Source organism: Cibotium barometz, chromosome 4 (assembly GCF_041138505.1).
Source record: "Cibotium barometz isolate CiBa-2024 chromosome 4, ASM4113850v1, whole genome shotgun sequence".
NCBI lineage: Eukaryota > Viridiplantae > Streptophyta > Polypodiopsida > Cyatheales > Cibotiaceae > Cibotium > Cibotium barometz.
In genome coordinates this window covers 27613931-27638629 of record NC_141049.1, presented here as the reverse complement: position 1 = coordinate 27638629, position 24699 = coordinate 27613931, and the positions used below count along the sequence as shown (strand labels likewise).

Sequence of the window (24699 nt, the reverse complement as noted above, 5' to 3'; positions counted from 1 at the left end):
GGAGCAGATTTTTCGGTTTAACTTCCAAGGTAGAGATGGAGGCTGGAATAGGGGATAGCTTTATGGCACATAAATGGCAGCAAGGTTGGCCACCATCAATGAAGTCTTTTGGAGGAGTGCATGTAATTCTGATTGGCCAAAAATGGAGAGAGGTGGAAGATGGAAATGGAGAGTGAAACTAACAGGTGCCACTTATTTTTTGATGCAGATCACTACATACTATTTGATTTTCCTGGGCAGGTGGAGCTTTTTACTCTGCATTCCAATACCAAGAATATCATCTCTGAGATGACCAACAAATGGGACTATCGAGTAATGATACTTTTAGATGGGCAGGATGGCAAATCTATTTGATTTTTTAGAACTATCTGATGGATATTTGTTTTTGTGCAGCTAGCTGCCGTGCACTTAGTTGATGCTCACCTTTGCTGCGATCCGGGAAAGTACCTCAGTGCTCTCTTGCTCTCTTTATCAACTATGTTGCATTTGGAGCTTCCGCACATCAATGTCTTATCAAAGATTGATTGCTTGGCAAGCTATGGCAAGCTAGGTTTGTAATCCACTGTGTGCCAATGGTTACAGATAACAGGTCTAGTTTTTGTTTGTCATGTGAACATAATATTAATTGTTAGCCCATTACCTCTCTTGCATAATGTGGCAATGTGTACGATAATTGAGGAGTTAAAATTGCAGAACACCTTTCTGAACAGACACATACTTCAGGCACATGGTGAAAAGCAAATCTTCAAGACAACATACATCTAGGACACACCTAACCTGTACTGTATTGTGTAGTGTGAGTAGAGAGGTAGTTTAAGATGATGTTTGAAGGAGGTGGACGTGCTCAAACATTTTCTTTCCTTGCTCTTCTTTTTTTGAACAACATGGGGTAACCCCTGATTACTGAGTGAGCATACGTCTAGCTTATACAGACTCTAGGTGACAGGTCACTCTACAATAACTGTTATGTACCTAGACACTAATCTATGGATTAGGGACTAATCCGGTGGGGTTAGGGGCCTAAGATTAGGGATTAACAGGCTGATACTTAGCTAGGGTTCTTGGATTGATAAAACAAGCTTAATGACATCATTCAGCTGCATCCTCACTCGTAGATTCCTTTATCTCGGTCACTATTATTACAGGTTCTCTTTTGTCTAGATAGTGTCCAGAGCAGGTGATTTTGTTGTTCCATCCATGATTTAAGTGAACTAGTTAAACTTTGTAATAAGATAATTATGAAGTTTGTTGTTCCATTTCATGTGATGCTAATTGGAAGGATTCAATCAGCTTAGATGTATCGGAATATCTCAAGGTGGGTAAGAGTAAATCTCGTGATAAACAAGGGTGCTTCTGAAGCACAAGATTGATGAAGGCAACTATATATCCCTTCCCATACGAATTATTTTTAGAGATAGGTTGTAGAGTGCTGCCTATTTTGAAGGTTGACCTTTGTGATTTTGTTAGCCGAAACGGCCGGCCCCCCGTAGGTACTTTATTACGTAGAAGCTTTTTACAAAGAATCCAAGACGAGGATGCAATCTGCACCGGATTTTTCTCACGTGTCCTTGGTAGCTTTCCATAAAGCTCACTTGAGATTCTGACAAAGCTCTCTTCTCAAAGTCAAGACAAATCAGTCCTGCAAAAACGGCCCCGAAACTTCCCCGAGAGAACAACTGAATAACTCGCTGCTATGTCCAACATTGGAGCAACCAGTCAAGGGAAAGAACTCTCAGTTGTACGGCCTGTCTTGAATGCAGACAGAATAGAGAAAAATAGCCTGCTGTCGACCAATAGGGAGAGAACTTCACAGCAGCAGTACGGCCAGTATCTCTGTAGCACCCAGCCGAACAAGAGAGAACATACTCACTGCTGTCAGCCAGCTTGTTGCTTTTACCTTCCTCTAACTTCATTCCCAAGTTGTGTTTGCCAGGTTTGACCCTCAACCATAGGCGCCCTCCTTTGTCCATGAATCCATGCCCAAACAATAAGATCTCCGGCCAAACTTTAATGATGTATGAACACATTGACTCATAAACATTATAAGTCGCATAAATGATTGAAATCCCATGATACTTATGCTTTGTGACCATCTTTTAGGCCTACTGCCAGGAATCCTTCAGCTTAACCCCTTCTTCTGTGGAAAATCCCCGTTCTCACCTTGGTTCCATTTTTGTGTGTGGGCTTCCCCCAAAACATTGATCGAAGCTGGTAAAAAGGCGAGATGGTGACATCCCCTCTGCCTATATATGTGTGGTACCACCACCGTATGAGCCAAAATATATAATGAAGCTTTAACTCCTTGTTGTTGAATCATGATTCCTTGCCTATATCAATCGAGCTTTTGACCCAAGGCAACTTCCCAATGTCCTTTACCAAGTTGTTTAAACATTGTGCCATGCATGGACTCCATGTCACATGTGGATATCTCTTCTCTAATAATGCCCCTGTAACTTTGTTAGTACTTTCCAAATTATATACAAATTGTACAACATTATTTGGCCCCACATACTCCAGTGCTTCACTCAACATTTCACAAAGAATAGGTGCTTTTTTTGGCGCACACTACATTCTGTGGACTTTATGTACAAAGCCTTGCCCCGGCATGATGCAAGGACACCCTCCAAAGAGTGGCTGCGTATATCATCACTCCAGCCATCTCCCATCAAAGATACCCAATAAATGTTCCATTTTTCTTTCACAGGAATTAAGGCATCGTTAATGCTAGAGACCTAGTACCATCAATGGTGGCAAAAGATGCTCCAAACATGGCGGTTGCACTCCCTCGACTCCCTGAGCTTTGGTTGTGTCCACGACATAGTCACAAGAAACGTTTCGAGGTTTTTGGGGTTTTGTTTCGAAAGGTTTCGTCCCTTGGCTAAGAAACCGTGAGGTTTTGAAAAATCAATAATTTCATAAAGTATAAATACTTAAAAGAACTTATAGTAGCCATGTAAAAATAGTGTAATGATGAAAAAATGATCTGTTCTCACTCATCTCGGGCAACCATCCTTATTTTGGTGAGGCATTATGGCAATTTTGCTTGATTAGATGCCACAAGTGGTTCAATCAAAGACTCTTACGAAATTGAAGAAGAGAAGGTAGAAATTGGGAAAGAGTTAAGACATTGCAGGAAGAAAAAGGGGAAAGGAGAGAGGAGGAGAAGAGAAAAAGAGCAAGGGAGAAGAAGAGAATGAAGGAAGTAGCAGAAGATAGAAAAGGGAAGGAGGGAGGCAAGAGAAGAAGAGGGAAGGAAGGTAATGAGAAGGATATGGAAGGAAAACAAAAATTAAAACTCCCATAAAAATAAAGGGGGGGGAAAAAACAAAACCTGAAATTTGGGCGAAACTGTCGTACTGGAGAGGTTTCGAGGTTTTTGTTACTATGGTCCATGACCCTTAGTGGGAGGAGGTCCACTTGTTGCATTTGCTAGAGTTGCGGATATAGCTTGAGTCTCTCTTTGACTTCGTGGAACAGGGTACATTTGATAATTACGCTTCATCTTTGCCGCTTCAGCTGAGGCGATCTGCTTATACTTTCCGATGCCATATCCACCGAGACCAGGATTTTACTCGGTCAGAACCCTACACCTCTCAAGTCCACAATACTGGCATTTAAATCTCTCGGCACCCCCTTTTTTACTATCATACTTGGTCAAAATGTCCACTTGTTGCCACCAATAACCAGCTTGTGTCATCTCCTTCTCCCTTTGGCTTTCGAGGATTTGAGCCTCCATTGCTTCAAGATTCATTTTCCAAGGTTTAATCTTCTAGTTGAGAGTCGAAACTTGATCAAATGAGAGAGAGAGAGAGAGAGAGAGAGAGGGGGGAACATACAAGGTACAATTGGCTCATTGTAACTAAAAGAGAGAAAGAGAGACAAAGAGACTATAAGAGAGAAAAATTATCTTTGCCACTTGGAGTCTAAAACTACAAGAGAGACTAAGATAAAATTTCTAGGTTTGTGTGCATCGTGTAATGGCAAGAGAAGGGGTTGTTTAAATAACGTTTTGAAGCCTGAAGCTGAAGCTTGAGTACCAACCATAGTTGTGAAGCCTTCATGATAGTGTGACAACTTGGCAGCGAGAGGATGGAGCTCAGGGTGGGCATGCAAGGCCTTCAAAGTACGCGTATGGCTGGTGGTAGGAGCCGCCGACGGGCGTACGCGTATGGCACGTGGTGGGATCTTACGCATTTCCCAGGCTCTTTATGTGTGTGCTTGAGTGGCCACCTTAGCCTTATAACAAATGTGTAAAACACCTATGTTAATTTTTGGTAGCAAAAACGGCACCCATGGCCATGCAAAACGACGCACGTCTCTACTAAATTAAACAAGCGTCGAAACATGACAAAAACGTTTCGAAAGAGTCCTAGCCATCGTTTCCAATGTTACGAAACATTTTTGAACACGAAATGCGTTTCCTTTACTCCTTTTGACATTTCGATGTTTCCTCTCCTAAAACTTCCATTTCGTGACGTTTCTCGCTTTTCTGTGTCGAAGTCTATAAACTTGGCCACTATGTCAAACTCATCCTTTGCCTGGAGGAACTCTTCTTGAAACTCTCTCTCGAAATCTGCCCAAGTACTAGGTTTGATTTGCAGCTCCAAGTCTAGGCCTTCCCCTTAAGGTGACCTCGCTCCATCTGGAGCATCTGGAAAAGCATGAAGCTCAAAGTGAACATTCCATCGATTCAGCCAGGAGTCAACCGCCTCGTGAGTCCGCTTCTTTAATTGTCTCTCGAAATTTTCCCAAGTGCTAGGTTTGTTTTGCAGCTCCCACCTTCAAGTCAAGGCCTTCCCCTAAAGGAGACCTCAAACCATCTAGATCTTTCAAGCATCCCGAAAAGAATGAAACTCAATGTGAACATTCCATCCAGGAGAGTCCGCTCCTCCTCCTTCCCCCGCAAAGGCATCTAGGGCAAGAGGTGTTGCTAACACTGATGTTTGGATAGTACCAACCACCACCTTCTGAAGGAGAGATACCGTCTCCCTCAAGGCTTGGATCTGTGCCCTAATATTGGTTAACAGGCGGTCAAAATGTGTTGGCCTCTTGCTCTAAGTCATTTGCCCCTTCTAGTGCATGGCTTTCTTCAACAAGATGGTCATCCTCATGATTTGACATATCGTCCAGAGAGTGTAGAGCGTCTGCTATCACCCAAAGAAGGTAGTATGCTCTCTTGACCGGGTCTGTGTTGGTTGCTCTCTTGCTATGCGTGATGATAGAGAGAAAGAACAAACTTGCTTTATATATATATAGGTTGAGTTGCTAAATCTTTCTTGCTTTTGAGAAAAAACTCTGTTGATATGCCTTTAAAAAACAGCCACCCTGCTTTTTCCCAAAAACAGCACACATGCTTTTGATTAAAAAACGACCGTCCCACTGAAAAAAAAAACAGCGAATCGTGTTCTTTAAAAAAACGACCTGCACACTTTTTTTATATTTAAAAAACAGTGCTTGCTTTTAAAAAAAACAAAAACAAAAACTGTGCTCATTAAAAAAACGATTTGCGCATCCTTTGTATAAAAAAAAAACAGGGTACGTTAAAAAAAAAAACTTGTGCATACTTGAAAAAAAACGTTTGTTAAAAAAAAACCATCCACGCGTTTTCTTGCTGTTTCTGTGCTTGTCTAGATAATAATATCTGGTGCGTTTTTTCTCTACTAGCCGGCTGCGTGCTGTTCCTTTGCCGCTGGCTGTGTGTTGTCTTTCTGACCCAACCTCCATATCATCTTCTCCCTCTCTTGGCCGGCCTAATCTGAGCTGCTGCTTCATATGTTGGCACCCTTTGCTCTCTTGTGCACCTTCCTGATCCTCCACACACATGCCTACTCTACGTGAGTGTAGGCTGCGTGCTTACAGTCTTGCATAGGGTACATATGGTCTTGTGGAGAAGCAAGCATACACATAAGTTGTGGGCTGAGAGAGAGAGAGAGAGAGAATCCCAAGCCCAGTCAAGGTCACCGCTAAACGTTTCACTATCGAAACGAAAAAATGCTAAAACGATTTATTTTGGAACAAAACGGTTCAACACCAAGTAGGTGGACAATGAAACGTTGGATGGAAACAATCATATACATAAAATGTGAAGGTATTGGCCAAATTTTTTTTTTTTCCCCTCCGAGAAAAGATCCTTTCATTAGTTATATAAAAACGCCCGTAGGGCTACAAAAGATCTCTCCTGCTCATAAGAAAAAAAGAGCAGTGAATACAGCAAGGCAGCCCGGGAGACTCTCCCTAGGTGCTGCAAAATACAAGCATCAGTACTAAGGACTGAGGGGCTAAATCATACAATAGGGGGGGGGGGGGGGGAATAGCCAAACAGGTGGCCTGTAATGCCAACGGGGGGATCCCGTGTGTAAGGTGTAGAAGGGGCCGCTGCGCCAGGTGGTGTGAAAAGCCTGGCGCCGCAAGATCGCCTCGTCCGAGTCGCCCCGGATGCGGTCATACTGTCCTCGCAGGGTGTGGATCAACTCCTGCCAAATCCCCCGTACAGTCTCTGCTGGTGGCTCCAGTCTCCCCTCAAAGGCCGTGAAACAACGGGCCCTCCAGGTGAACCAGATGGTGAGGCTGCTGAGGAGCTCCCATCGTAAATCCCTCTCCTGTGTCCAGCTGGCGGACGAGAAATCCGGTGCCGGAACCAGGCGAGGCTGGCCCCTAATAAATCTGATGGCCTGACTGCCCTGCTCCATCTCATAGCCCATAGCAGGCCCTGACGAAGTCGACCAAGCAGCGGCACCCCACGTAAACATACCCTCTGGAGAGAGGGGGGCCAGAATACGCAGCATCCGCAGCCAAATCTGCTGTGCCTGAGGGCAGTCCCAAAGGTAATGTCTCTGTGTCTCCATAGGGTGGCCGCATCGAACGCAGGCCGCCGGAAGACCGCTGTAAACAAGCCAGGTGCCAACTGCTGAGCCCCTGTGGGCGACCAGCCACTGAAAAGCCGAGATCCTGCGGGCCTGCCGACTAGCCCAGAGCCGAGCCCAGAAATCCTCCAGGAACTCCTGTGAGAGTCCCTGCAATCGCCAATGCCCCGCTGCCGCCGCTGGAGAAACCGTCCTCCTCGCCGTCAAAATATGCCGTCCCAGCCGAACAGTATACTGGAAAAAGGTGATCTCTGTGGCCTCAAGGGATGCATAAGGATCATGCCACTCGTACTCCCCGAGGTCCCACTGTAGCCGGGCCAAGGGGCGCGCTGCATATGCCCATATGCGCCAATCCGGGAGCACATCAGCAGGGTCGGGGTCAATATGCCACTTCCGAGAAGCGGCAGCCACTACTCGAATCCTCTGAAAGGTGCACTCTGCAACCAAAGGCGACTCCACCTCCACTCTCTGGAGTCTACCCTCATCCTGAATCTCATAGTAGAGGCATCTGCCATCCTCAGTGCTAGCTCTGACAGCAATCAGGATCTCCAACTGTGTAAAGGCTCCCATCCACCGTGGGGCCACTGGCTCGAGAGGCGTGAACCACTCCTCTGTGAGAGCCTCCTGTATATCATCCCTCATAATCAACCCCCCTCTGAAGTGACTCAGCCTCTCCACCTGGATCTCCTCTGGTAGACTGCAGAAAGCCTGCCAGTCTCCAAAACTACGAGCTGGGCCTGCTGCTAAAGGTCCCCAGGCTAGACGAGGCCGAGAACCCAGCATATGACCTTGCTCCGTGCGAACCGCTGGGCTCCAGATGAGCGGCTGCCTGGCCCGCTCCTCAACACAAGAAGGAGGCCGCTGAGAGAGCCCCGGTCTGGTCTCAGCAGCTCCCAAGCTCTCAGGATACTCAAAGCAAATCTGTCCTCCCATCCTCTACTGAGGCGTGTCCTCCTCATCTCTATGAAGATCCAGCGAATCTCTGGTGCCCAAGTACCCCCTGCAGGGGGCGCCCGAGCCTGCAGTCGCTGCAAGAGGAGCTCTTTCCACGGCTCAGCGCCTGGAAGCAACCCCCGAACAATAAGCTTCCCCAATAAGGCTCTGCTCTGATCGACTGGATCTATAATGCCCAAACCGCCCTGAGCCAGCGGAAGTGTAATAACTGCCCATGCAACCTTTGCCCGAGCTGGCTGACCGTCCCGCCCAGACCACAGAAAGTTCCTGATCAGCCTCTGTACCTGGCTGATGCAAGAGCTCGAGAAAATCCAGCAAGACGTAATGTACCACATGGTCGCTAACAGCACCTGATTTGCCACCACCACCCTCCCAGCCAAGGATAGTCGAGCTGTACTCCAATACAATAGCTTCTTCCGAATGCTCAGAAGAAGCGGGGCAATCTGCTGCTCTGGTGACAAATCGAGGCCAATCTGGCATCCCAAATACCACATTGCTGTGCCTGGAGGAATCCATCTAAAACCGAGGTCCAGGCTCCATGCCGGAGTGGGAGCACTACTGATCCAAAAGGCCACTGTGTTGCACCAATTGATCAATGCTCCCGAAGCTGCACTAAAAACCTGGAGCGACTGCTCAGCCCGAATAAGATTGGCCTCTTGGCCATGCAAAAATAAGTCCGTGTCGTCTGCAAACTCAGCATCAAGCAAATCCTCCCCCCGGACTGGGAGCTGAAGTCCTCTCAACCAACCTCCTCTGCCGTCAAATACATACTCATAGCCTCCGCAAAGAAGAGAAAAAGGAAAGGGGCGAGAGGACACCCCTGACGGACTGATCTGGTCAGCTCAAAACTCGGCCCCCGTCCTCCTGCAATCAGCACCTGGCTGCGAGCTGTGGAATACAGAGCTGCCACCCCTCTGATCCATTCTGGCTCAAAGCCCAGGCGAAGCATAGTGCCCTCTAAGAATCCCCAATCAACTCTATCGTATGCCTTCTCAAAATCGAGAAGCATCACGACCAAGTTCTCGCCAAGAAATCTAGCTCGGGCCGTCGCCTCCCAGAAAGTAAAGATGTTGTCAAGGATACTGCGCTCCTTGACAAATCCTGTCTGAGTAGCATGAATCAACTCCCCTAGGAAGGGCTGGATCCTCAAACTCAAGGCCTTTGCTAAGACCTTGTAGACAGTATTGAGGATCGTAATAGGCCTCCAATGCCGAATGTCATCTGATACTCCCTCCCCCTTGGGGATAAGATAGATCAAGCCCTCTGAAAAGCTCTGCGGCATCACCCCAGTGTCCAAAACATGCTGAAAGCCCCTGCGGAGGCTTGGCCCCAAAAGGTCCCAATAGCGCATAAAAAAGGCCGGCGTCAGTCCGTCCTCCCCTGGGCAACTATGTCGCGGCAGGACCCTCAAGGCCTCGGCAAGCTCAATCTCTGACAGAGGCGCACCTAGAACTGTACGCATATGGTTTGTGACCCTCCTCTGCACATGGGCCCACACAGTCTGTCTGCAAACATCTCGATCCTCAGTGGCTGGCTTCGCTGAAAGCAGGTCACTATAAAATGCAGTGGCAATGGCTCTGATCTCCCCGAGCTCAGTAGCTACCGATCCATCCGGTCTACTAAGCTGGCGGACTCCTGCTCTCGCATGACGGGGTCCAGTGATCTCAAAAAACTCCCCAGTCACTCTATCACCAAGCTGCATCCACTGAGAGGCCTGACGACGATAGTAAAACTCATGTCTCTGCTCCTCTACCTCTCTAACCTCCTGACGTGCCTGGCTCAGCTGGGACGCCACCCACTCACCTGCAGGCTGCTGCTCCTGAAGGCGCTGTAGCGAAGCAAGGCTGCGTCTCAGCCGTTGCTCCCGCTCGCGAATCTCTCCCAGTCGTGTCAAAGCTGCAGCGTGTAGAAAAGAGCTAAGATCAATGAGTCCCTGGGCACACTGGCCCGCTGCATCCTGGTCAGAGCACTGACTATCATGCCAGATCCTCTCAATGTCCTCAGCAAGACTGGGATCTGCAAGTACCCTCTCTGGGATCCTCAACTGCAAGCTGGGCTCCCGTGTCCCCTCCTCCAATGTCAATATAACTGGCGCATGATCTGAAAATGAGGTGCCAGCGAGAATGCCGACGGAGCCCCCTCGCTCCCCTAACCAGTCGCCCACATAAAAGCGATCAATCCGTGATAGATTAGTCCCTCCCTGCCCCGGCGATCTGACCGAGAGAAACTAAGACTGTCCTGAGACCGGGAGAAAGCCCCATGCTGCCATGCATCAGTGATCCTCAGTGACATGCAAAACCGGTCCCAAGCTGCAAGCTCCGTGCCGTGCACTGTAACATGACTGCCTCCCACCCTATCTGCCGGGTCCTCAAGCATGTTGAAGTCTCCCCCAACACACCAATGTGCGGCCTCTGGCAATGCATCTGTAACCTGAGTCCAGAACTCTGCTCTGGCACTAGCATGATTGGGCGCATAGATGTTGAGCACACCCAATAGCTCATCATGCATCCTCAGAATGACATACTGTGCTCTACCAGGCACAATGATCCCTCGATCCACAATGGCCTGCCGCCATACATCTGCAATAACCATGCATACTCCTCCCTGTCCACCCAAAGGACCAAACCCTGCAGACCAAAAAGTGTCCCATCTACCAGGCATCACCGAACCATATCTCCGGATCCTGCTCTCACCCAAGTGGTGCTCCTGCATCATCAAAATGTCAATGCTGCCACCAACCAGGCATCTCTGAAGCTCCTGCCTCAAGCAACCTCGATATCGTATAAAGTGTGCTCCGCCAAGGCCCTGTACATTCCATGAGATGATCCTCATGGATGCCCTGCTGAGGTGGATGCTGTCTCAGCCGTACGGCGGGCCTTCGCAAGCGGCTTGGATGGAGAGTAGTCCCCATCCGAACGGCTGCGAATCTGCCCACCCGGTGTACTGCAAGAATCCCGGATTAGGCGCCAGTGGCTGTGGCCCATGGCGACTGCCTCCTGCTCTGACAGAGAAACCTCGTGTATACTCACATATCCAGGGTCACGTGCCAAGTCTGCCACTATGCGCACGACCAAGTGCCGAATCCCTGAGGTATCCACACTCCCGGGATCCAAGAAAAAATGAGCCAACTCCCAAAGTCGGCCTATCACATCTGTCACCTCCAGATCGCTCATGTGGTGAGAAAACTCAACTGCCTGAGTCTTCAAAGAGCTGAGAGCGAGCTCTAGAGTCCACTCCCGGTCACAAGGTCCACATAGAGGGAACGAGAAGGCCACCGCTGAGTCTAGTGCCTCCTCCCCGCGGGCCGGAGGTATCACTACATGAACTCGAATGGGTGCTGGCTCATGGGGGCCCTCTGCTCCAAAAAGCCGTGTGAAGGTATAATCAAAGGCCTCCGAGCGCTGTCTAATGCCAAGGCGACTCAGCCGACTGCGGATAGATGAAATCCGTGAGGCCCTAATTGGCATAGGTCTCCTCTGTGATGCTCGAGCGAGGTTAGTGCTCAGCGCTCTCCGGACTGCAGGTGAGGAACTGCCAGGGCCTCCCGGGAAGGTGAGGCGGGCGGAGGGGGAGGCGAGGGAGGTGGAGAGGGAGCCGCTGCCAAAACCGGAGCGGGGGCGGGAGGAGGCGATGGTGGAAGCGAGGCGGTGGGAGGGGACGGGGGTGGGGGGGGTGAAGGAGGGGGAGCTGGCATCTCCTGGTTCTCGGTCGCTGCAGGGGTCTCCTCCTGAAGGGGAGCAAAGCTGTTCCTCACGGGAACCCAGTGAGGCTGAGACTGTGGCTGCTGCTGCAGCGGTCTCTGGGCGTGCTGCTGTGGCTGTCTCCCTCGGCGGCGCCCCTGTCCAGGCTGCCACTCCGAGGTCTTTGTGGCCTGAGCAGGTGTCCCGGATCTGTGGGCGGGCCATCAGTAGCCTGCTGTTGCTGTGGTGAGGGTCGAGGTCTCCTGCGAGGGCAGGCCTTGGCCAGATGACCGACCTGCCTGCAAATGAAGCACTGGTTCGGGAGCCCCGAGAACTCCACTCTCTGATCTATCCACCCCCCCCCCCCCCCCCCCCTATCCTAGGTAACTGAATGACCTTAGGAAGGGAGGAGATGTCAGACACCAACACTCTGACCGAAGGTAGCCCAGCTGCTCCGGCCACCACTGAAGCTGCTGAGGGGCCCGTCTCTAGTACCGAGCCCACCAATGCTCCGAGCCTGGAGAGGAGCGGAAGATACTCCCGGCGGAGACCAGGGAAACAAACTGTAACATGGAAGAGGCGCTCTCCCTGCTCCGCCGCTGCTGGGTCAAATCCATGCTGCCAAGGTCTGAAGAAAGCCCGAGCACCCCTGATGTCAAGGGGACTCATGGCAAGGACCTTGGCAACGCTCTGGGCGGCCTCGAACTCGATCTGATAATGTCCCCGGCCCAGAAGCTGTACATCCAGGATCTTGCCCACATCTGCAAGAAGGCGGGCCTGAAGAAGATCCCTGATCTCCCCTCTACTGGGGCGAGTGCCGACTATACGGCAGATGGTGGAATGAGCCTGGAGGCGTTCCACCTCTGCGGTGAGGCTCGCTTCCTCTTCCGGCGAAAGAGAAAGCCTGATGGGGGTGACCTCAGGGGCGGGCGAGGGGGCTGCGGATGAGTCCCTCTGAGGCGGGGCGGGAGGAGCCTCCATCAGAGTCTGAAGCTGCGGCGAAGGCGAGGCGACGGCGGGAACCTGCTGGAAACGAGTTGCACACAGAGAGGCGGAATACGGAGCGAAAAATGAAATCAAAACCCCCAGGGGGCGGAAGCAAGAAAAGGAGGGAGGGGGGGGGAGAAGGCGAAAGAGATAAAACCTAAAAAAAAGGGGGGGGGGGGGAGGGCAGGGGCTGCGCGCAAGAGGGATGGGCGGAAAAAACGAACTGGCGGAGGGGGGGGAATAAGTCGCTGCAGAGAGGAGGAGGGCGCGAAGACAAGGGGGGGGAGGCGTAAGGGAGAGGAAGGCGGCGAGCAGAGCTATGGGCAGCAGCGAAGGCAGGCGGAAGGGGGGGGGCGCAGCAGCGGAAGTAGACGGGGGGGCTAAACGAAAGGCGGCGGGGGTCAAAGAAGGCGGCGGACAATGCAGGCGGCGGGCAATGCAGAGAAGGCGGAGAAGGAGGAAGCGAGGAGGAAACGAGGGGGCGAGCAGGCAGGAAAGGTGAAGGGCGCAGTGCAACAACGCGAGCAGGGAGAGGTGGGCGGGAGCTTCAGCCGGTATTGGCCAAAAGTTATAAGATGATATTAGCATATTTATCATCGGTAAACAAAGAAGACCAAAAGAGAAGAGAAAAGAACAAATAGGATGAAAGAAGGAAAGAGAAAGAATTATAAAAGCTAAAAAGCACACAAATCACAACCTTTTTTCCCACATGAAACGATATGGTTTCAATGTGCACATGAAACGTTTCAACACTGAAACGTGAAACGAGTTTCAAAGCCACCGAAACGAGTTTCATGGTGACCATGAGCTCAATCCAAACATCATGTAGAGGTAGATGAAATGTATATAAGAAAGTGTGTAGAGGATCCCAAGTGGCTAAAGCGATGTGGCAGCCAAGTGTAAAGGCATAGGTGTGCAAATGAAAAAGGAAAGAACGTGGGAGAATAAAGGAAGCGAGCACGCAACCTTCTGGAAGAAATCGAGGGTGGCGACGAGTTGAAGAAGGGGAATCGGGGAAGTTTTTGGGGACTCTCAATGAGCAGTGGTTAGTGTGACCACAAGAGGGTCAAGAAGAAGGGTGGTTCATTGAGTGTGTGGCTAGAGAGACCACCAGAAGAAAGAGACATTGCAGTGGAGTGGACTCCTGTGGGTCTGATTTCTTGATTAAGGTCATAGGTTGGAGATCCTGCAGAATTCGAAGATGACAGACAGAAGGACAGTGCAGTGTGAGACGAATTGTTTGAGTCAGAGCAGAGGGAGTGTTGAAGTCCAGAGGATCGGCTAGGAGGTGTGTACCCTAGGATCTCTGAGGAGCAACTCTGTTAGAGACTTGACTCAATTCAATATTTCCTCGACTGTAGCTGCTGAGTGTCAACTGAATTCTGATTTCTGTGAAGTTTGAAGTCTTGGGTGAGATAATGTTGTGTAGTGTTGTCGCCGGGGTCTACGTGTGGAGGAATCCTTCAGTTTTTTTGGTGTTTTCTTCTTATGTTTGTGCCCAGGACTCAGGGTTGTTGAGACACTGAAGTGTTTTGTCTATCTGAAGAAATATGAGAGTTTGGGTTGTATCCGCTGTGAATTGATGCAAAGTGTTTTGTTTTGATGTTTTAGTTGTGGTATGTGAGTTGATTTGATAGAGTTCATGGAGATTGAATCCCTGTGTGTGTCAATTTGGTGTCAGGTGAGTTGCTGTTGAGTCAGTGCTGACTTAGTCAGCATCAGTTGAGAAGGTACAGAGTCAGACAAGGTCAGTTGAGCATCAAATACAATCAGTGGAAGGTGTTGAGGGTTTGGATTGGTTTGTCTAGTTTTAAGAGTAATGATCTTGGGTCAGAGCTGACTGTTAGAGGTCTATCAGCAGTCAGATGGGCTTGTGGACTGAATGTTGATCCAGAGTCAGTTGTGTGTCAGGTTGTGTCAGTTGAGTGTCTATAGTGCTGGATTCTTGCAAAGTTTGAGTGATTTGAGTGTCTTGAAGTATCAGCGAACACAGAGGAGAGGAAGTTTTTGATTTAGCTGAGGCAGCTGAGTCAGCCGAATCTGTTTCCGACAGCTGAGTTTGTTTTCAGTCGGATTCAGCCAGGCAAGTGTCAGCTAGGTGTGAGCTGAGGCTTATAGTTGGAAGATCAATGCTGACTTGGGAGGATAGCTGGAGGAGTCAGCTAGGTTAGATTGGAGAGGTGTTGAGGTGTCTGATTGTGTCAGCTAGAGGGTTGAGGATAGTAGCAGAGTAGATTGGTGTCCTAGGAGCTGGGATTTCAGTGTCCCTTGGTTTTGATCTCTTTACGTTTTCTTCTTGTATGTCTGTTGGTGGTGTTATAGAGGCCATCACCCAACAACCTCACATGCTTGCAAAGTTTGAGTGATTTGAGTGTTTAGAAGTGTCAGCGGCATAGTCATAGGGGATGCCCGTCCCAAGCCTTCGGTTCGGGGGAACGCCGTCTCGGCCTCCCTTTCACGCGGGGATGCGTCCCTCTGCAGGGGGGATGTCCCATGTTCCATCCCTCACCAGAGGATGGCCGTTCCTTGTTAGGGGACGTGTTAATTTTGTGGGACGGCTAGCAGCTTTGTTAGGGGATGTGAAGAAAAAAACGGGATATTTTCTTTTTGGGAAGGCTTTGCCTCGTTTTATGTTTTAAAAAAAGCCTGTCGTGCAAGCAATCTCTACTCTCCTCCGTCTCTGCTATCACCTGTGCACACTAGCTCTTCTCCGTCTTTGCTCCTCCATCGCTGCTCTCCTCCGTCTCTGCTGTCGTGCGAGCGATCTCTAATGAGTGCTCTTCTCTGTCTCTGGTGTCACCCGTGCACACTTGTAGTCTTGCTCTCCTCCTCCTCTGCTCTGCAGTGTGCAGTGACTACATAGCAGCACAGGTTCTTGAGGCTATAGCCTTGAGTGCGCCACAGGCCCACACCTCCATCTAAGCTACCCAGGCCTCAGTGAAGTTCAATGGTCTCTTCCTTGCAGCAGCCCGTGTTGGAGGCAAGGGTTCAAATTGGTCTTGGTGGGAAGAGGTGAATGCCCAGAGACCCGGAAGCGGGGGAGGTTCACATCAATGGTGCTGCAGGTTACGCCCATACACACGAACAAGTGGGACAAACAAGGTGAGAGGTCACCTTCTCCATGAGTTTGGGCATGAGATGCAATTTTGCCCAAATGTAAGCGAAGAGAAGAGGGCAGAGCTCTTAGAGCGGGCTGCAGCACAAGCATCTCTCTTTACAGCATTTAGGGCGGCACGTCCTGTGGCAATTGACCTCGCAGCATTTGTCAGGCCACGTGTATTGGAGGCATGTAGTAGAGGCTCTAGAGCTTCTGCGTCAGCATCAGCTAGCCATGAAGGGGATGGGTGTTAGGGTTAGGGTTTACAGAAGGTACAAACAGGCGTGGAAACCAAGATGCAGAGAGAACACGACTTCAGTATGCTTGATTGATAAAAAGTGAAGTACAATAGCCACATGATAGTGACCCTAAAGATAAGTGTTCACATGTCCGGCCATAAATGTGCCGGGTGGACCAAAACACTTATAAACTGCATATAAGTGAAACTGAGCTAAACTGGGGGAAAAAAACTCCACTAACTGAAGTAAAAAGTGCCCCAGTAATCTACTGATGATCACTAGCACTCCTCTGGGTGCATACACAGCATAAAACCCAACAAACCCCCCTGGAGTGATATGTGATCACTGTACATCATCCACCAAAAGGAAACAAATTCAAAGCACTGCGGAATGCTTCAAATTTCGGACGTGGTAATGCCTTGGTGAAGATGTCTTCCACATTCTGATCTGTAGGACAGTAGATCAGACTGATATCTCCTGCCTGGAGTCTCTCCCGAACAAAATGATAGTGAATCTCAATGCGTTTCGTGCGAGCATGAAACACAGGATTCCTGGCCACAGCAATGGCACTCTGACTATCAGTATAGATAGGTGTAGGCTCCTCCACTGAAATATCCATATCAGTCATGAGACGACGCAGCCAAACACACTCAACAGTAGTAGTGTAGGCTGCTCTGTACTCTGCCTCACAAGACGAAGTGGCCACTGTGGTCTGTTTCTTGCTTAGCCAAGAAATGCATGAAGAGCCAAGGAAGAAACAATTTCCACTAGTGGAATGTCTGGTATCAAAATCACCAGCCCAATCTGAATCACTGTAAGCGTGTAACTGCATGTCACCCCCCTCAGGATAAAGCAATCCAAGAGACAAGGTACCTTGCAAATAACGGAATACACGCTTCACAGCTTGCCAATGTGACAACCGTGGGCTGTGCATGAATCTGCTCAACTGAGAGACTGCATACTGAATATCTGGCCTTGTATTACACAAGTAAATGAGGCACCCAACAGCTTGAGCATATGTAGTGGCATCAAAGGAAACACTGTCATCTTGTAGTGACAGTTTCATCCCAGGCTCCATAGGAGTACTAATAGGCTTGCAATCCTGAAATTTAAACTTCTCCAGAAGTTTAGCAACATAGCGTGATTGCAACAACCCAATGCCTCTGTTATCCTGCACAAACTGTATGCCCAAATAGTAATGTACAAGGCCCAAGTCAGACATGTCAAATGTCTGTTGCAGTATCTCCTTAAATGCTGCAATTTTGTCATCATTTGATCCCATGAGCAAGAGATCATCCACATAAAGACTGATGACCAGCAGATCTGTCTCTTCTTTCTTTACATACAGAGTGGACTCTGATGGACTGTTCACAAATCCCTGAGTGAGTAGAAAAGCATCTATTTTTGCATACCAAGCTCGTGGAGCTTGTTTCAAACCATACAAGGCCTTTTTCAGCCTGCAAACTTTTCCCTCATGACCATGTTCTGCAAAACCCATGGGCTGAAATACATAAACTTCCTCCTCGAGGTCCCCATGTAGAAATGCAGTCTTTATGTCCAACTGGTGAACAACCCAACCACGATGTGCAGCCAATGCAATGACACACCTAAGTGTCGACATACGGGATGTAGGAGCAAATGTCTCCTCATAATCAATGCCCTTCTTCTGTGCATAGCCCTTTGCAACTAGACGGGCTTTGTACCTGTCAATGGATCCATCTGCATGTCTTTTCAACTTATAGACCCATTTAGTACCAATTGCTTTCTTGCCTTTGGGCAGATCAACCAAATCCCATGTTTGATTCCTTTTAATAGAATCAATCTCATCCTGCATGGCTTTGTTCCAATGCACATTATCTCGTGCATCCACAAATGAATCAGGCTCATCATCATCCTGTAAACTGGCTGCCATAACCAGATTCAAATCCATGATGTGTGCATGCTCATTGGTCCTTGTCTCCCTACGAGTACGACCAGCAAGAGGACCCTCTAAATGGCTGTCCTGTAATGTCCTCAAATACCATCTAGGTATATGTCTGACCTGTGGTGCCTGCTGCCCCATATTTGGTTCAGCTTCTGGCTCATTTGGTTGCTGAATTTCTGCACCACCTACATCATTTGCTGGCTGTCCTGTACCCTCATTAGTTGGATCACCAACTGTGGAATGAAACTCCATAGGTAGTAGACCTTCAAACACATCATTTGCAGCCTGATTTGCCTCATAACCAGCCATGGATATTTCTGATTTTTCATCAAAAATCACATCCTGACTAGTGAATATCTTCCTGGATAGTGGGTCATATAACCTGTAGCCCTTGCTTTCACGGCTATACCCAACAAAAATGCATTTTGTGGCTTTATCATCCAGCTTCCTCCTCAACTCTTTGGGTATGTGTGCATATGCAAGACACCCAAAGATACGAAAATGCGATACAGAAGGCTTGCGGCCATGCCAAGCCTCAAAAGGAGTAATAGAAACCAATGCCTTTGTGGGACATCGATTCAAAATATGACAAGCACACATTACTGCTTCCACCCAAAAGATATGTGGTAGCCTTTTTGCCTTTAGCATACATCTGGCCATCTCCATGAGTGACCGATTCTTCCTTTCTGCAACCCCATTCTGCTGTGGAGTGTAAGGAGTAGTATACTGATGTTTTATACCTCTACTCCCAAGAAAGGAATTCAGCATATGTGACATATATTCCCCCCCTCGGTCAGAACGGAGAGTCTTCACCTTGCATCCTGACTCTGTCTCAGCAAGTGCTACAAAGGCCAAAAATGCATCATATACTTGTGATTTCTGTGTCAAAGGATAGACCCAGCATATACGAGAGAAGTCGTCAATAAATGTTGCAAAATAAAAGCAACCACCTAATGACTTCGTTTGCATGGGACCACAAAGATCACTGTGTATAAGTTGCAACTTTGCAGTTGCTCTTAGAGCCTGATCACGTGGGAAAGAAAACCTGTGCATTTTTCCCAAAATACATCCTTCACAAATGTGATCTGGAGGCTTCTCCATGAGAGGTAGATGTGTAAACATATTATGTCGCTGCATAAGCATAAGACTACCAAAATTTACATGCCCCATGCGAGCATGCCATAACTCCGCATCAACCATAGCTGGAGTAAGAGAATGCATGATAAGCAGACTGATCCACTGGCTGAAATGCATCCAACTGATAAAGTCCATGACATAATGTACTAGTAAGCATCAAGGTCAAGGCATTAGCTTTGTCTCTGACCGTGCATTTATCATCATCAAAGTGGACTTGCATACCACAATGTGCTAAAGAAGAAATGGACAACAAATTCTTCTTTATCACTGGTACATATAAGGCATCTGTAAGGCGGAGAATGGAGCCATCAATGGCTGTGAGCTGAATCTCCCCAATGCCACGAACTGGATATGAAGCATTGTTGGCACACTGAACAGTTTTGCCAACAGGGGCAGGGCCAACATGACTAAACAAATCCCTGTGAGATGTGATATGCTTTGAGGCACCACTATCAAAATACCAAGTACATGCATGCTCTGTCAAACTGAGTGCCTATGAAGACCAAGAGGCATCATAGCTGCATGTATAAAAACAGTAATCCCTGTCCTCAACAAAAGAAGCAGTCTCTGGAGGAGCTTTAGAAGCATCATTAACAGACATCCCAGCTTCCTTTGCCTTCTCTTTGGCAATCCTCTTCCTACATTCCGTGATGTAGTGACGTGGCTTCTTACAGTAATGACATTTGCCCTTCTTCTTGGGCTGTCCATCACTTTTCTTGGTATCCTGTGAAGAACCACCATCACCTGAATTTTGATTTGCACTCTTTGGCTGAGATTTTCCTTTCCCCTTTTGACCTGTAGTAAATGCTTGTTCAGCATTTGTGTTCATATTCATATTCTTCCTCATTTGCTCCTCTTGTAGTAAGAGAGCAACAAGTTCCTGATACTTGAGGGGTTCAACAGCATTCCTCATGCTGAGGTTCAAAGAGGTATGAAAAGCCAAGTAAGATCTTGGCAAAGAGTGCAAGATGGTGGACACAAGCTGTGTCTCAGGAATAATCTCATCCACATTGATGAGTTGCTCTCTCAAATCCTGCAGCTTGTTTAAGTGGCTAGACATATCATCTCCTTCATTCATTTTCTGATTTTCCAGCTCTCTTTTCAAAAATGAGATCCTAGCCTCATTACGAGCAGCATACATCTGCTCCAAAGTCACCCATGCATTCTGTGAAGAGCCAGCTGAACGAATATGAGGTATAATGGACCTCTGAACTGACAATGCAATGAGTGACAAAGCTTGTGCATCCCTGGCATCCCATGTCTTTTGAGCATTTGTTTTTTGAACAGGCAATGGCTGTCCTGGAGCCTGTACCTGTTGTCCTCGTCCACGAGCACCCCCTTGGGGAGGAGTCTCTGGAGCCAATGGACCTGGACGTGGTTCATCACCACTAACAAAATCCCAAAGACCTTTTGCCACAAGCACATTTTTCAGCATAAAACTCCACAAGGAGTAGTTCGTGCCATCCAATTTGTCTTCCTTAGACAAATATGTGAATACATCACTTTGCTGTTGATTTGCCATTATGCTTTACGCACAATGTTGTACCTGTTTACCAAAAAACCCAATAGCAGAAACCTTGATAATAACTGTACTCCACTGAATACAGTTCACCCAAATATGCCTGCACTCTCAATCCTCTGAATGTGCAGCTCAATGCACCAATGACTGAGTGGAGCAGCAAATGGCGTACACAATGCCAAAATGCCCCAAAAATGCCCAAATTTGCTGCACCCAAACTGTGCAAAAAACCTGTAGACTTCTTTGCTAGAAAGTCTGCCTGTTGTGCCTGTATATTTTCACAGAGAAAATAATATTGCCCAAAAACTGAATTTTTTAATGCTTACCACAGATTGTGTGAGTAGTTTGTGGTACTTTTGCAGGTGCAGTCCCTGTGCAGGTACAGTCGACTTGTACTACACAGTACTGTAGTCGGCTCTGACAGGTACGGAAGCTGTACAGGGTGCTGCAGCGTTGAGGCGACCAGGTACAGAACTCTTGAAGGCGGCGCTTACTGTACGGGCAGGTACAGTAGTTGTAGGCGACGCCTGTTGCAGTACCCGACTGAAGGCGACCAGGTACAGAACTCTTGAAGGCGGCGCTTACTGTACGGGCAGGTACAGTAGTTGTAGGCGACGCCTGTTGCAGTACCCGATTGAAGGCGACCAGGTACAGAACTCTTGAAGGTGGCGCTTGACTGTACACTCACGTACGTAGCAGGTACAGCAACGCTGACAGGCACAGATTTGCAGGCGGCGCACAGGTGTACGGGCTGAAGGCGGCGCAGTGTGGGTATACGGGGCAGCAAGCGCACAGGTGTACGGCGCTCAGAAGTACGGGCAGCAGGTACTGAAGCTGCTGTACGGCGCACTGATGTACGGGCAGCAACAGTACAGTACGGCGCAGAGGTGTACGGATACTGTATGGGCAGCAGCAACAAGAGCTTGGCAGTGTACAGGTAGGGCAATGCAGAGCTTCAATGCTCTGATACCAATTGAAGGGGATGGGTGTTAGGGTTAGGGTTTACAGAAGGTACAAAGAGGCGTGGAAACCAAGATGCAGAGAGAACACGACTTTAGTATGCTTGATTGATAAAAAGTGAAGTACAATAGCCACATGATAGTGACCCTAAAGATAAGTGTTCACATGTCCGGCCATAAATGTGCCGGGTGGACCAAAACACTTATAAACTGCATATAAGTGAAACTGAGCTAAACTGGGGGGAAAAACCTCCACTAACTGAAGTAAAAAGTGCCCCAGTAATCTATTGATGATCACTAGCACTCCTCTGGGTGCATACACAGCATAAAACCCAACAAGCCATACATCATCCACACCACATGCATCCTTTAGCTTGCCATCCACAGTTCCTGCACGTCGACAGAGTAACCTTGATCAGAAATGGGATCCCAAGAGAAAGGAGGATGTTGATATGTGAAGCCACACGGTAACCCAGAACATTTGATAGTCACTTCAGATGACAGCAAAGATATGAAAACACAACGGAAAATAACCATAAACAATATCAAAACACAGCGCTGAGCCGGAACGGCCGGCCCCCTGTAGGAACTTCTTTATTCACATAGAAGCTTTTACAAGATACCAAGGTGCGGGTGCATTACTGCACCGGATTTTCCACAAGCTTCCTCAGCAAACACTTGCACAGGAATCAACGCACAAACTGCTCCAAGAGCCAATACGAATCAACAGCCCGGTGCAGTGTCAAACCCAACCCCGAACTTTGTGTCAAAACAACCCTGAAAAGGTTCTCAAAACAATCCCGGAAAAAGCTCTCAAAAACAGTCCTTGATACCTCCAAACACAACCCCTGAACCAATGCCCAGAAGGGAGTGGTGAAGAGAGAAGAGGAGATGGACCAGCTGCTGTACCACTGTGCAACCTGAGCAAAAAGGGAGAGAAGAATCCGCCCGACCACTGTACCACTGTACGGTCTGCACTTCAGGAACGAGAGAGAGAGAGAGAGAAAATGCCAAACTGCTGCCTGCCAATCGCCCAAAAGAGGGAGAAGGTGGCTGTCCATTCTGTACCGTGCTGCTGTACTTGTTGTACAGCCTGTACCAGCACAAGAGAGAGAAGGTGAGCTGGCTGGCCTGCTGTCCACAGTACGACCAGCGTAAGAGAAGGAGCTGCCCGCAACTGTCCACTGTACAGGAAGCACAAGGGGGAAAAGTGAGAGATGATCGGCTGCCCACTGTACGGCCAGCAAACAGATCAGCCTGCTGCCCCCTTCTGTACGGCCAGCAAACTGACGAGAGAGAGGAAAAAGCTGCCGCCTGCTGCCCCCTTCTGTGCGACCAACAAACTGGGAAGAGAGCTATACTGAAACTGTCAGGCTGTTCAAGACTGGGTGGAGAGGGAGCAAAACAGGCCCTGTACGGCCAGCGCTGTAGAAAGAGAGTCCAATCAGCTTCTGCCGGTTGAATGCCTAAGCACCTAAGAGAAAGAAGAGAGAGAACACCGTCTGCTGCTGGAGGTCCTGTACGGCAAGCGAATCCAGAGAAAAACACTAATGTCCCCTTCCTGTCTTGATGCGCATCACTTCCTCCCCCCCTTTCATAGAGTCGATCCCCTCTATTTCAAGCATATGCTTGCTTTTTCCCATCGCTAGAAGTAGCAGCCTCTCCACAAATTACCCTTGCTTTACTTCCACCTCCGTGGTTAGGATGGCTCTAATACCAAGTGTGAGGTCCTCCTATAGATCAACCCTAATACACAAGCCAAAATAAGATTAGTACAAACCAAATAGAAGGGGTGAAGGCAAGCTCACCACCCAACCATAGGTTCGTCACTACGAACCACCCCCGAGCCAGGGGCTAAGGTTCCACTCCCACAAGTCCATGCCCGTCAGTTATGGCGTGACGCGTCCCATACCACCAAGAGCCTACCCATGGGGGCTCTCTGCAAGACTACACGTGATCTGCCATGTCCATGGTCAGAGTAAGCCTCTTAGTTGAGGTCCAGACCACAATGAATCAATAATAACCTTAGACTCACTTATATAGTGCCTGTTGTTGCTATAAATAACAATCCAGTCATAAATAGCCAATAACCTTGGATTTATTAAATCTGAACCCCAGCCACTTGAATTTGCCAACTTTCCCTAACCCGAGGGTTCCCCTAACCTTTTGGATTAGTCCCTAACCCAAAGGGTTAGTGTTGGGTACATAACACATACTTGGCTAGGGTTCTTGGATTTATAAAACAGGCTTAATGGCCGTTTATAGCAAGTTAGCTATTATGGCGTAGTTATCACTATATAAGTGAGGGCTTGGGTTATTATGAGACACAGTTGTGCGGGTGCACCACCAAAGGTCGCACCACCGAAGGTCTGACTTGGACCAAGAGAGCAAACATGCTCATGCCACACACATGCCGAGTATGTAGGTTGGCATGTCAAAGGATTTTGGGCAAGCTTTGGTGGTATGGGACTCCGGAGTTAGACACGGGCCTATGGGATTGTGTAGAAAGCCCTAGCCTTGGCTTGGGGGAGATCAGTGAGATGGTTGGGAGGTGAGCTAGCGTGCTACCTCATGATTTGTTTTAGGACTAACCTTCATTTTCAGCTGTGTTTAGGGAAAATTTTGAGGAGGACTTCATAGGGGAGGATGGGGAAGCGGAGTGGCCCTCATTTTTGACTAAAGGGGTGGCTGGTGGGCCACCAAACCCTCATGGCTTGTAGGGGCGGATCATGTGGCAAACAATCAAAATGGTTTCGCATCGGGGTAGGTGCATCGGGGGCTTAGTGCTTGGGAGTCACGGCAATGACCATATGGACAAGGAGTGGGAAGGCTGGGACTGCAATTGGGGTTGAGGGAGAGGAAGCCAGCAGGCACGAGCAGGGGAGGGGGAGGGGATGTGTAGGCAGGCAAGTCGTGTGTGAAGGGGGGAGGGCAGTGCAGGTAAGGGAGGGAGGTGTACTTTAGGGCACGGAAGGGAAAAAGAAGGGCAATGGTTGGGTGCACATGTGAGAGGGGGAGGGGGGTTGCACAAGGGTTGCTAGTAGGCAGGGGGGCTCGAGCTCCTTGATCTTTGCTTCAGTACTAGGTTAGCCAGATGGGTGGAAAAAAATGTAGAAAAGCCATATTTCTAAAGTTTTGTATGTTTGTAAACTCTATGTTGTAATCAGAACTTTTAAATACTGTTTGAAGTCTTATAGTTGGAGCCAAGGTATACTTATTAGTTTTCTCTTGCAGCTTTCAATCTTGACTTCTATACTGATGTGCAAGACTTATCGTATCTACAATTTGACCTCAACAAAGATCCACGCTCTGCCAAATACAGGTACTTTTTTCAGTGTAA

The 24699-nt window shown here is 48.6% G+C and overlaps 1 protein-coding gene across 3 annotated transcripts in view; it reads left to right on the top strand.

The window, feature by feature from the left end:
• The window catches only part of QQT1 (P-loop containing nucleoside triphosphate hydrolases superfamily protein), a 46343-nt gene that overhangs the window by 19196 nt on the left and 2448 nt on the right, over positions 1–24699 (top strand). For all 3 annotated transcript variants that reach the window (XM_086787625.1, XM_086787617.1, XM_086787633.1), the window contains 3 exons: positions 209–312; positions 394–550; positions 24594–24681. In XM_086787625.1, coding sequence (XP_086643751.1) covers positions 209–312; positions 394–550; positions 24594–24681 — 349 coding nt within the window. The remainder of the gene's footprint in view (positions 1–208; positions 313–393; positions 551–24593; positions 24682–24699) is intronic.